The following is a 12,934-nucleotide window of genomic DNA, read 5'->3' on the forward strand; positions in this document are numbered from 1 at the left end:
TCAAGCGAATTTACTTTCCGGAAAGAGTGTACCTCTGAAGCTGTGTACGTATAAATCAACTGCGGACTGCGCACAACCCACCTTTTCCATCTTTGGAGCCTTTGTCACACCTATAGAAAGGATCATCATTTCTTACTGCTCTCCGAACCCCATCAGCTTGAGAGAACAGTAATCCCCAATATCAGCGGCGGTATCTTCCAAGACTCAAGTATCAATAAGACTATCTCAGAATGCTTTAAGTGCTCGGAATTTTAGAGCTTGCAATGATTCAAAGCGCCTGGTATGACTTTGTGACGAAGTTGTACATGCTTTGGACAGTGCTCCGGACCCTGTAACCAGTGATGAATGGTACATTCCATATAAGCTTTTTCTTGTTTGCTGCTGCCTGGATAGGCTAATCAAATATCCAACCATCCAATCATCCTGTGCACGTAAAATGCGATGTAATGCTCGCATAATACTGGGTTAAATTCAAGTGTATCCATATACTTGTATGAAAGGACGGGACAGACCATGCCCTCTGCAAACTGATTCCACAATTGGCTCTTTTCAAACGTAACGTCACGACAGAGGAGACAGAGTATACCGTGGAAATATGTTTATTCTAGATTATAGTGAATAATTCGAGTCAAGTGTTCTTAGATTATGTAGCAATATTTTCAAAAGGAGAACGCATTGAAGTCGTCTACAAGGTGGTTAGACTCGAGTTTACATGATTGTTTCGCAGGTTATCTTACCATCCAAGCCATTGATCGTGTGGAAGATGAAAACCATCCCGTTAGCAGCAAGCTGCATGCCAAAGCCTCTGTAGAGACCACGGAGACCCCACGCACTTGTCGTAGATTTTGTAGGCAATGGCTTCTTTGGCAAAAACTCATCTTCGTCTTCGTCGCTGCTATCCAGGGGTGACAGAGGTTCTTTTTTCTCCTTTGGTATCCGCTTGTCCAACGTGCCTTCCTCTTTCATTATCTTGTACAATGCATCCAACACACCTCTGTAATGGATGGGACGTACCGCCACTGCAGTGTCGAATGGCTTGTTTTTCGGCGACGTGGCAACTTGGCAATGCAGTCGCTTTCTTACGGTTTCCAGTGGCAGTGTTACTAGGAGCCCAGACGTGGTGAGTACAAACTCGGCTATGCAGTACAGCACGGGCGAATCTGAAGCCGATACGCCGAGTGTCCTATCGATCACAATGGGTATACTGCTGCTGAGCAACGGTTTAATTGTATGGTATAGAATCGTTGCTGTAAGATTTTTGGACGCGTAGACACCACGCAGACCGCCTTCTTCGCGACACATTGTGCGGAAAGCATGAACGATGCCTTGGTATTTGGAGTTCAGCGATGAAGCTGATTGCACGATCATTCTATGTAGAAAATCTGTTAGAAGAGCCCAGCTCAATTCTAACATGGTCACAAACAAACCTTGTGCGTATAATCTCGAGTGGACTGAGCAGGACTCCTGCAATAACATGGCTCGCCACTAGGGTAATGAGATTCGGTGCAACGCTTTCCAGATGCATCAATGGTATGGTATCATCGTAAAGCCCAAACATATCGTTGAGCAAGCTTTCGACAGCAGGTTGCGTCAGGCCCCACAGCACTTCAAAAAGCCACGTAGCTCTTTGTCCTGGTTGGAAACTAGAGTTAGATACAATTAAACAACCATTAGTTAATGCTCTGTACACTTGCCTTTGAAGAGGGATTTCCAGCCTTCGGTTGGCTGTTTCATGATCCGTCCAAGGATATCCAGGACACCGCCGCTAATTGGAGGCATTTGGTAAACAGGCCGACTAGCATCATCGTAGACACTTCGACCATGGTCGCTTGTGCTTCGTGTTCGACGAGGTTTCGAACGACGGCTCCATTGGCTGTTTCTGTCGCTTTCCGTTTGCTGCTGCGAACGCGGACGAAAGAAGCCTTCGTCCTCATCTTCCGAGGAAGAGGTAGCGCCACCGAGTTCGTGAGATGTTGAATTCTAGAAAATTATTATACAATGTCGGTTAAAATGGTTTGCATTTTTTATGCATCATTTCTGTGTACTTGCAGTTTCCAAATTATTATTTCCTTCAGCTGCTGGTGGTGTTTCCGCTTCAGGAAACGCGAGCACTTCGACGCTCTCGTGGGGTGCATACTGCACTTGCAACAAGGTCGTACCAACGTCAAAGGGGCTAGTGAGCATGGTCATAAAGTATTTCAGCGCGGCAAAGCTGGTAAAGTTAGCAGTGGCGCTTTTAATTGGCGTGCCTTCATGATCGAAAACTTCTGGCGTATGTCCTGGGATCGTCTCGCTTGATGGAAGCGACGTATAGTTGTGCTGGTGATGCAAGCCTGGAGTGTAGTAAGGTCGCAGAGGGTTGAAGGCAGGTTGTCCATTGCTGGACATAATGTAGGTTGGCATGTAGTCGTTCCGTGCCATGACAGCTGAAACAGCGCTTTCGGCAGGACTGAGCTGCTCCTCCAGCCATTGTCGGGCTGCTGCGCAGTTGCAAGTGACGTCCCCTCCAGAAGAAATATTCACAGTAAAGAGGTGCAAGTCAGTTATGCTAGATCACTTAAGTTTATACGTCTTTATCGCGAGGAGAACGACATCCACTGAAAGGAGCACGGATATACAAACGGTAAGGAAGAGAAAAAAGAACGCACAATCCAGGATATTTAGCTATGGAGCCATCTTGCCATTGTTAGAAAACGCAATCTACATTATCTATATTCTACGCAATCTGTCATTTCTCGGCATGCCATAAACTTCTTCTCTACATGCATTGTCTATATCAATGTATAGCTCTTCCCTCAATGATTTGTTTTCCAGTGGCGAGGTCCACGGCGCCCTTCGTTTGTATACTCTCCGTCGCATTGCTGTTTGCAAGAATTCCCTCATTTGTTATGAGTATGATGCAATTTGAAGTACAGGCCAGGAATAGTTTCGCAGCAAACTACGGACTGAAAAGTCTCCAGTTGTACCTATCTACACGTACGAAGGTTCTTATTCAAAAGCACGACCTTTTTCCAGTGAAGAACGTCCGTGGAGAATCCAAGTCGTTGACTGACAGCCGGGTTCTCACGGCACCTTGTTTGCATTGGGAAGGTACCCCTGATTGCATGCGCCTAAAGCATCACGCCTCCCTATTTCCAACTAGTTGCCTCTAGATTCAACGCTCTCACAGTAATGATCGGGTTGAAACTACATAGAGGTGGGTGTATATTCAAAACTGTAGCTAACTGTAGATACCAGATGAGTGCAGGAAAGTTGCTGATTAGTAGTTCCATAAAATATCAATTGGGTGTTTAATCAGATGCCTAAAAGCTTCTTTGCAACGACGGACATGAAACAGGTACTTATTCCAGGACATGGAGTTCTTCTCCCAGTTGTTTCCCCTGCTTTTTGCTGTCCCATCGAAATGCTTTTAAAAATACATAGGTCGAACGCTCTCCATCGTCCATAAGTTTTTCTTCTCTGATAACCATGAATTTGCAAACAACTCTCCTTGCTGCTTTTACCTTGTTCCTTTCTGCTGTTTCCGCTGCAAGATACAAGGCAAATATTAGTTCCAGCCAGCACCTCGCATCTTCCCGCCGTGGTACATCCTAAAACTCGATATTCTGGAAGCTGGAAAATCGTTCCATGTTGATCTCCATACAGAAGAACCTGGTCCATATCTGACTGGTTACCCAGTTACTTCCTCTGGTTCTATCGAAATCGAGGATCCTTCCGCTTTTGATGGGCGTTACCAAGTAGTAATTGACGATAATCAGGAGGAAAATGGTACAAAGACTCTGCGCATCGAATGGCAGCTTCCTGATCAAATCATAAAGTACGTTGGAGCCAGCGTGGCAGAGCAATACATTAAGGACTTGCAGGCAGAGTCGACTGTACAACCATGGTCGAAGTAGCTGCTTAATGCTGGAAACAAAGGGGCGTGACTATCTCATGCGTAACCGTGCTACAGATAACTGGTGGTACATCCACTACTATGCATACTTGACACCATGTATGTAGTTATGTAGCTTGTTGCAGTGACATGTTTCTAGATTAGCAGAAAACCATAATAAATGTATTGATGGAAATGCGAAGCAAACTGCTACGATTCCTCAGCTAGTGCCAAAGATAGCCCTGTCATCTCTGCTATGTTCGCGGACAACGAAATGAGAAGTGCATCAATGCCGCGTTTTGCGACCTCCAGGTTGACAATGCAGGTTATTCTAGCTATTTGCTCTGGCAAATGCATCGATTGTTGACCTTGCTCCTCTGGAACGTCCGAGCCCATAACACTCTCCAAATGAAGATGACCTTCCTACTCGCTTGACTATAGACGAAAGTAGAGCTGCTGCGATTCCTACTGGACCTCAGAGTCCCACAATGCAGAAATTTGTACATCAGAAGATCTGAATCCATTGTCGAGGTACGATATATTTAATATAATTGAAATAAACAATGAAATGGGACAATAAGTCAATGCCCATACAACGCAGCTAGCTACCTAACGACGCTACAAGTGCATTTCTGGCACACGCGCTGCGGAAGCAGTAGCCATGTGCTCTCAATTGCCATATAGCCTAGAGGATGCGTTGAAAGTAATGTATATATCAAGGTGTTCACAAGGACGTTTTGACGTGAACAGGCAGGAGGTAATTTCTATGCAAAAAGGACGCTGCAAAAGCGGACATTGCCCATTTTTGGTGGATTTGAGCTCAGCCGTTAGTGACGTTTGCACCTGCTCGGCCATTTTCTCTTCGTTTTTCTTCCACCATCATGAGTGAAGTAGAGAACGGAGGTACGTATGATTGCACCTGGACAGGTTCATCTTGGCATACTCACTAAATTTTTTGAAAGATCATCGCTACGCCGACGAAAGACCTCGAAGCCCACGCCCACGATCGCGTTCGCGGTCTCCTGTGCGCCACGATACCGAACGTCGTAACAGAAGTCGCTCTCGTTCCCGTGATCTTCCGTAAGCTCAACAGATGGTGCATTACAACGTCAGATGAAACTCATCGCTGCTGAATCGCTAGACGTGACGACCATGATCGCAGACGAGATGACCAGGATTACAACCCGGGTGACAACTTGTTCATCACTGGTCTTGCTCTGAGAACCACTAGCGCTCAACTTGAAGACATTTTTAGCAAATACGGCAAGGTACGATAACAATGACAATTAGTATCATGCTTCAGGCAGTCAACCAAAGAGTAATATGCGCACACAGATCGCAAAAGCTGAAATTATGTACGACCCACACACGCGTGAATCTCGCGGTTTTGGTTTCATTCGCATGGCTACTACAGAAGATGCTGATAGAGCAATGGCATCCATCAATGGCATGGAGATTGATGGCCGGACAGTGACAGTCGAAAAGGTAATGCGATCTAATTCGTCGAGACTGCCCAGAACCTGGATTAACTGACCAAAATAATTTGGACAGGCCAGACGATCCAGGCCCAGAACTCCAACTCCCGGTCGTTACTACGGCCCTCCCAAGCGTGGACGTAAGTATTTATTTTCCTTTTATTTAACGGGATAAGCCGTTCTGTGCTAGTCGCCGTATGCAACAACTATGTTTGCTCATGGTCGTCGCTTTACGCCTCTATTTCAGCGCGGTATATCGATCGTTTTGATCCCCGTTCTGACTACCGCTATTATGATTCCCGTTATGAAGCTAGACCGCATCGTGGTGAACCAAGATACGACCGTTACTACGACAGAGCGTACATGGATCGCTACGATCCTATAAGGTACGACCGCTACGACCGTGACCGCGGCTATGACCGTGGATATGATCGAAGCTACGACCGTGGTTACGACCGCGGCTATGATCGCTATGATCGCTATGACCGTCGTCCACCCCCACCGCGCTCTTCTTACGACCCCTACCCACCGCGACCCAGATCGCCATATTAGCAATCTCACTCACAATATGTTTGATCTCGAATGAAATGTCAGAAATATTTCCGCAGCCAATATTTGCTTCCGGCTTTGTTTCACTCTGCAGCTACGGCTCAGCTTTGTGTCATCAGTTTTAATACAGCTTCTTCTCAACGTCCTCCCCAACTTTCAGTACGCGTTGTTAACTACATCCTTTCCAGTCCTTCCTCGCTCTCGTAGAAGAATTTTTACAGGTAGGTGGCGTAATAGCTATGTAATACCGGCGCCGAAGGAATGGTGGCATTCCTCTCTCCCCATTTTCAAACACAATGAAGGCTGATTGTTTGGGGTGTAATGCGACGATTGTTGTTATTGTTGTATTATTCACATTTTGTGTTATTCGATTCTACCAAATTGGCACACCAGAGGACATTTCCTTTGGTTGTTTCTCCTGACCAATGAGCGCCGAACTCAAAAGGGCATATTCTTCTTGGAAATGCTTCATCTTGTTGCCGGTGGCAACCGAGGCTGAAGGCTCGCGTCCCGCATAGCGTGGTTTTTTGCCTATCGAATTGATTGTATGTTAAAGATGCATATAAACTTCATTGTTCAACCAAAATAACTCACCTGCATGGTGTTTGGTCTCGGCAAGCGTGGTCTCGATGCGAGGGGCAACATGCTGCCACATGCCCATGTTGAGTGGTTCCTCCTGACACCAAACGATTTCTGCGTTTGGATAATTGTCTGCATGCTGCTTGAGTTGCTCGTATGGGAACGGGTTGAGCTGCTCGATGCGGGAAATGGCGATATCGTTCATTCCGTTTTGCTCGCGAGCTCGCAGCAATGCATAGTAAACTTGGCCGGTGCACAGAATATGCTTCTTTATCTTATTGGGAGAGCTCAGGTGCTCTGGGTGCGGGTCCGGCAGGTACAGCTGGAACCGCTTGTTGCCTGTCATATCCTCGAGCGTCGAACGTGCCAGTGGATGCCGCAGCATGGATTTCGAAAATGGTAAGATTAACTAGAGAGAAAGCTAGCGTTAGCGAAACTGCATATAATGAAAAGCTAAGTATCACAAACTTACGGGTTTTCTAAAATCGCGGTAGACCTGACGTCTGATAACGTGGAAATACTGTGCAGGCGTGGACGCATACACGACTTGCATGTTGCAATCTTGATGCTGGCGCTGGAGTTTCTCGGGCGACGGATACACAAGCGGATTATCATCACAAAGCTGCAGGTACCGCTCGATTCTCGCTGACGAATGTTCTGGGCCTTGACCATCGTAGCCGTGCGGAAGTTGCAAGACGAGACCTGTGCGTTGGAGCCATTTTTGTTCCCCTGCAGCGAGGAATTGGTCAATGATACACTGCGCATTGTTTGCAAAGTCTCCAAACTGTGCTTCCCAGATCACAAGCGCGTTCGGATCCACGAGTGAGAAGCCAAGCTCGAATCCGAGCACGCCGTATTCCGACAGCGACGAGTTAGTAATTGTAAGCACGCCTTGCTCGGGGGAGATGTTGTTGAGTAACGTATATTTCCGTTCAGTTTTTTGGTCGTGCAGGATAGCATGCCGTTGCGAGAACGTGCCGCGTTCTACATCCTGTCCCGAGCAGCGCACATGTTTGCCGTCTTCCAAAAGCGATCCCCAAGCCAGTGCCTCTGCCGTTGACCAGTCGATATCTTTACCGGAATCAAGCGCCTTTTTGCGGGTTTGCAAAATACGCTTGAGATTGCGGTGAAGGTTGAAATCCTCAGGCACTGTCGTGAGCGCCTTGCCGACTTGCTGCAATACCTCCATGGATGCACCGGTTGGGTAGTCTGGCAGAACTTCCTCTGCGGTTTCCTTTGGTGACTTGAAGCCAGGCCACGCGCTTGACAACCATTCTCGCGAAGTCGGCTTGTAATCCTTGCTTCTAGAGTAGCTCTCTTCCAATATCTTCCACACGCGCTCTTTTGTATCCTGAATGTCCTTATCAGTCATTGATCCTTCTCTCTTGAGTTTGCTTGCGTAGATCTTGGCTACGGGTTCCTGCTTGCCAATAGCAGTGTACATTTTCGGCTGTGTAAACATGGGCTGGTCTGTTTCGTTGTGACCGTGTCTTCGGTAGCAAACAAGGTCAATGACGACATCCTTGTGGAATGTTTGGCGCCAGTCCGACGCCAGCTGCATAACAAACGTTACTGCTTCGGCGTCGTCAGCGTTCACGTGAAACACAGGCGCATTGATGCTCTTTGCAATGTCTGTGCAGTAAGGGGTGGATCGGCCAAACTTGGGGTCCGTTGTGAAACCGATTTGATTGTTGACAACAATGTGAATGGTGCCACCGGTGCTGTATTCAGGTAGATCATGGAAACCCATCGTCTCGTACACGACACCTTGGCCAGCAAATGCTGCGTCACCGTGTACCAAAACGGCCATAGAATGATCGCCCTCCTTGTCGTTGCTGTAGAATTGAAGTGCTCTTGCTTTACCGAGCACAACTGGGTCCACTGCTTCCAGATGTGATGGGTTGGCAACGAGAGAAAGATGGACGCGTTTTCCGGAAGGTGTCGGTCGCACATAGTTCATGCCCAAATGGTACTTGACATCGCCAGATCCTTCCTCGGATGGTTCCATAGATCCACTGAATTCGCAAAAGATAGCTTCGTTGGGTTTACGCACCACGTTGCTCAGGAAATTCAGTCGTCCTCGATGAGGCATTCCGAACACAATAGATTCTACACCGTGTGCCACAGAGCGATCAATCTAGAAGAAAAGTCAAAGGATTTCTCCAGACTAACAATTAACTGCTTTCACTAACCATAGCTTTCATCCCTGGTATGAGAGTCTCTCCGCCTTCCAAGCCGAATCTCTTTTCGGATGGATACTTCGCTGCAATGAATCGTTCAAAACTGTCTGACCAAGTGAGCCGATCGAAAATAAGACGTTTCTCATCGACGGTGTAGTTGTACGGGGTGGGTGTTTCAATACGTTGACGTATCCAATCACACTGGGCCCGATCGGGAATGTGAATATACTCGATACCAATGGATCCACCTGCGTAGCAGCTATGTTAATAAATTAAATTATATCATCTGAACGGAAATAAACGACGTACAGTAAATTTTCTTTAGATGATCAATGATCTCTCTCAGCGTCATCTTTTTCCCATCTCCAGAGCTGAATCCAGGAAGGATGCCGGGGCCAATGTTGAAGGTTCTATCAAGATCCTTGTCGGTAAAGCCATAATAGGTATGGAAGAGTTCTGGCGGAGCTTGTTTCTGCAAATCTTGTTGATGCAAACGTAAAGGGTCCAAATTCGCCATGTGGTGGCCACGGACCTGGTAAGCGCGTACCATGAGCTGGATCTTCATGTGGTCTAAAACATCAGAGTCGACTGCACCGGAGACAATGGAAGATGGTAGGCTAGGTAACCGTGCGCTGTCGGATGGCATCAACGTAGGAGGTGGCATGTAGGCCTTGTCGGCCGGAACACCACCTTGCATATTCTTAAAGTACACCTGCCACGATAAATGCACCGAGGATGGATCGCGGAGCCATGCTTCGTACATTTGCTCAATGTAGTTTGCGGCGTTGCCTTGCAGAAATCCGTCGTTGCGTGAAGGCTCTGTCGCGTATACACGGCGCTGCGGGACTACGCTGCTGGCTAAAATTGTATTGCGTGCTGCACAGACCGGCTTGTGTACCAACGGACGCGATATGCGTGAGACGCTCCTATACATGGATAACAGCAATATATGAAGGAGAAAGAACAAGAAAAGGGCTAAAGGGAAAACAGCCGGGGTTGTTGAGGGAAGAAAGAAACAGATTACGTTTTCAAAAATTTAAGCGTCGTCGTCAATGCATAACCCCTGCTATGATTCCACGCAGAAAGATTTGCTTGTTGACTGGCCAGTAAAGTGCAAAAAATGACACTTTTTGCTACTTTCAAGAGGGATCAAAGCTAAAAGGCATTTATCTATTACACATAAAAGCAAAATCCTATACTTGCTAGCTTTGCGATTGCATCTTTGAGGACTTAATAAGCGGGAAGGCTTTAAATGAGCACGTGAGGCGGAATCTGTGTTGAGTTATCTCAAAAGGATAGATGCACATACGAAATATCTATTTAGTTTTACAATCTGCTTTGACGACTGCTATGTGTAGCATCACACTTTGCATCAAGAAAGGACCTAAAGAGATCTGCCGCTGAGCTCTTTCTGGAAATTTTGAGAACGCTTCCGGGCCCCGCTTCTGCCTTCCCACTTTGTTCGAGCTATCATGACCCACCAGATAAATCCTGATCGTCCTCTCATCCTCGGCCCTGAGATTCCTGAAAGCCCTTACCCTTATCCTCTTGAGGGCACCGTTGTTAAGGGCTTTGGACGCGGCTCCAAGGAACTTGGTATTCCCACAGGTGTGTGTTATAAGAAAACTTTCATATGTTATTAGTCATGGTAAGCAGAAGCTTAACGATTCCGCTTTCCCAACAGCCAACCTGTCCGATGAAGCCTTGAACGCAATGTGCTCCGAGTTTGAAGTAGGCGTCTACTATGGCTGGGCGCAAATCGGCGACAAAGGAAGCCAAGTATACCCCATGGTCATGAGTTTGGGTTGGAACCCTTATTACAAAAACGAGAAGCGTTCTGCTGCAAGTATACGGAGAATGCCACATATGGTCTAGTATTCATGTTCACAATCGATTGTGCTTTAGGAAGTACATATTATCCACGATTTTCCTGAGGATTTTTACGGCGTTGCTATCCGAGTCATTGTCCTCGGTTACATCCGACCTGAACAAAACTATCCATCGCTAGGTCAGGAACAAAACACGCGACGACGCTCGTTCTTTATATTTTAACTTTTTGATGTACAATAGATGCCTTGATCAGAGATATTAGAACAGATGTAGAGGTTGCCAAAAAGTCACTTCAGCGCCCAGCTTACGATCAACTACGCAGCCATTCGCTCTTTACTGGTCAGCATTAGTCAGCTTTATACGACAAATTATAGAATCCACATCGTTGTTTCCTTCTCGTTCTACACAACCGAGGCCTACCAATTTCTTCTCGACTTGAACGCAGTATATTTCCTTTCTTATCGCAAGCGACGAATAATAGAGATGTACAGTACTAAAGTTTACTCTGCAGAGTGTTGTCCTCGGGATGAACATATAAGTGAGATATCTGGTTTTGATGCATACATATGTCTCTTGTTCTTCTTTATTATCACTCCATCTTTGCCATCTTCTTCTTTTCAGAAACAATGGCATCCGCGTGAACGCCACCCAATAAGCGTACAATCAAAATCACGAGATCGTTCAATTTGCGGACACCCAGAAATAGTGGTATGCGGTTCGGTAGCGCAACATCGTAGCTCGATACGTTTCCAGAGGGCAAAGGTTGGCCGTAGGGTGTGGAAGGCTTTGGCGTCGCCATCATTGCCATAATCACATACTATGCAAAAGAGAGAAATGTCATCAACAAGTGTTCCCATAGATACAATTCATTCCTAGACTCACGCATGGATAGATAATGCTGAAAAGAGCACCTGAGTACAACGTAGGCAGGAAGAATGTAAGGACAGATAGCGGGAAACCTAAAACAAACTGTGTGTCAAGATAAAACTCAATCCTGCATCGCTGCATTCGATGGCTGCGGTTTACCGAATCCCAAAAAGTATGCCCAATGCTGCTCCAAGTATGACAATCGACGCTCGAGTGTCCAGCCGAAGTACAACCACTTGTACTCGAAACAGTAATATCCCATGATGGCACAGTTCATAAAGAACGCCAGCAGTGTGCCGAGGTGGGGTACAAATGAACGGATCAGCGATGCAAAGACGGAGCAGTTGATATAGAAAATGACAGTGTAAATCGTGGCTGCCATGCTCTGCACTAGGTTCGTGTTTGCATTTGCTGCACGAGGGTTATTCTTGGCCTGGATCTGGAACGACTTTTCAGCAACTGGCGTAAAGAATTTGCCGTTTAGACCGAGAAGCATGAGATACATGGGATATCCGAACAAGCTCTACGTTCGCGTGTTAGCTAGTAAGTTTTCGCTTGCCAACAAGATACACTCTTGGTTGTCTCCTTTTCGTTACCGCGTAAGAACAGCCCAGCATACGATGGTGCGGCAAATTGTAAAATGTCTCGAGAAACAAGACTGTACCGAAAAACATTACGCCGTTCACTACGAATGCCTTTATCATGGAACGCTGTATGGTGGACGATCTAACTAACACGTTAGGTTGACCCGCGCGCACGCATACTGTTCAAATACTTGCGAGTAGAATAGAATAAATGCCTTTGGCCAGTTGAATGCTTGCTCAACGCCATTGAGAAAGTAGATCCAATGCTGTGAAGCGGGTGATCGCGTGGTCGTTGCCATGAAGCTAGCGGCGGCGGACAGGAAGCGACGTGCATTCCTGATACTGCAGCGCTGATTTATCTATGCCGCTGCATCCGAACATTCAAATACGTAGGTCCTTTTACTGTTTCTCGATGCTACATACAAATACTGCAATGCCACTTTTTTCAGAGTATCGTTTATCATATATGCAGGACTGTTCCAACAGAAATTAGTTTATAATCGTATTCTTGTCTCAAAATTATGCCTTGCACTATCCTTCGTGACATGGTCTAACGGAATAGCAAAATTGTTGGATTTGCTGAAAATATTACAGCTGTATTTTTGGCAAGCATATGGATCCATTTAAAGTTACATTACTCAGAGTAAAAGGGCTTTCGGATCTTTTGGGCGCATTTAGCAATACAACTGCATCGCATTGACTAATTCGGTTATCAAGGGGTAAAATAATGACATTGCTTGTTTTTGGGATATGAATCCCGGAGAAATATAATCGAATGTGCAAAGGAGGATACGTATAAAATTGCATTCTAAGTGCTGAATATGCTCAAACTCTTTAGTAAGGTATAAATTTTTAAAGGCAATGATTGTTTCAACAGGAGGTGCCATGCGGGCTAGAGTTAATACTGCTGCATTCACAGGACTGTAGGCTAGGCATCGTGACAGGATAACAGAAAAGCGTTCATGCAAAGTCCGGCGCGAAAACGGGCTGTCCCTG

At 46.3% G+C, this 12,934-nt stretch overlaps 5 protein-coding genes across 5 annotated transcripts; 2 read left to right on the forward strand and 3 right to left on the reverse strand.

Moving 5' to 3' along the window:
* Positions 1-659: 659 nt before the first annotated feature.
* On the reverse strand, positions 660-2,421 carry VTP01DRAFT_8876 (uncharacterized protein; the record flags this gene model as incomplete). The annotated part of the gene is made up of 5 exons (XM_069388045.1): positions 660-685; positions 738-1,369; positions 1,428-1,632; positions 1,695-1,980; positions 2,050-2,421. 5 exons carry the CDS (start codon positions 2,419-2,421, stop codon positions 660-662), a joined length of 1,521 nt encoding a protein of 506 aa, XP_069240382.1.
* Positions 2,422-3,298: 877 nt separating this feature from the next.
* On the forward strand, positions 3,299-5,901 carry VTP01DRAFT_8877 (uncharacterized protein; the record flags this gene model as incomplete). Its single annotated transcript, XM_069388046.1, has 12 exons — positions 3,299-3,337; positions 3,552-3,817; positions 3,897-3,994; positions 4,099-4,199; positions 4,500-4,577; positions 4,625-4,631; positions 4,694-4,777; positions 4,837-4,954; positions 5,016-5,142; positions 5,210-5,359; positions 5,426-5,489; positions 5,597-5,901. 12 exons carry the CDS (start codon positions 3,299-3,301, stop codon positions 5,899-5,901), a joined length of 1,437 nt encoding a protein of 478 aa, XP_069240383.1.
* Positions 5,902-6,271: 370 nt separating this feature from the next.
* VTP01DRAFT_8878 (uncharacterized protein) lies at positions 6,272-9,591 on the reverse strand (the record flags this gene model as incomplete). Its single annotated transcript, XM_069388047.1, has 5 exons — positions 6,272-6,429; positions 6,493-6,886; positions 6,950-8,614; positions 8,670-8,905; positions 8,967-9,591. 5 exons carry the CDS (start codon positions 9,589-9,591, stop codon positions 6,272-6,274), a joined length of 3,078 nt encoding a protein of 1,025 aa, XP_069240384.1.
* A 538-nt stretch (positions 9,592-10,129) lies between these two features.
* On the forward strand, positions 10,130-10,837 carry VTP01DRAFT_8879 (uncharacterized protein; the record flags this gene model as incomplete). Its single annotated transcript, XM_069388048.1, has 4 exons — positions 10,130-10,265; positions 10,342-10,499; positions 10,563-10,665; positions 10,728-10,837. 4 exons carry the CDS (start codon positions 10,130-10,132, stop codon positions 10,835-10,837), a joined length of 507 nt encoding a protein of 168 aa, XP_069240385.1.
* A 239-nt stretch (positions 10,838-11,076) lies between these two features.
* VTP01DRAFT_8880 (uncharacterized protein) lies at positions 11,077-12,237 on the reverse strand (the record flags this gene model as incomplete). The annotated part of the gene is made up of 5 exons (XM_069388050.1): positions 11,077-11,304; positions 11,370-11,446; positions 11,514-11,877; positions 11,951-12,080; positions 12,134-12,237. 5 exons carry the CDS (start codon positions 12,235-12,237, stop codon positions 11,077-11,079), a joined length of 903 nt encoding a protein of 300 aa, XP_069240386.1.
* Positions 12,238-12,934: the final 697 nt, after the last annotated feature.

Source organism: Rhizomucor pusillus, assembly GCF_041956525.1.
Source record: "Rhizomucor pusillus strain CBS 183.67 unplaced genomic scaffold VTP01scaffold_6, whole genome shotgun sequence".
Classification (NCBI taxonomy): domain Eukaryota; kingdom Fungi; phylum Mucoromycota; class Mucoromycetes; order Mucorales; family Lichtheimiaceae; genus Rhizomucor; species Rhizomucor pusillus.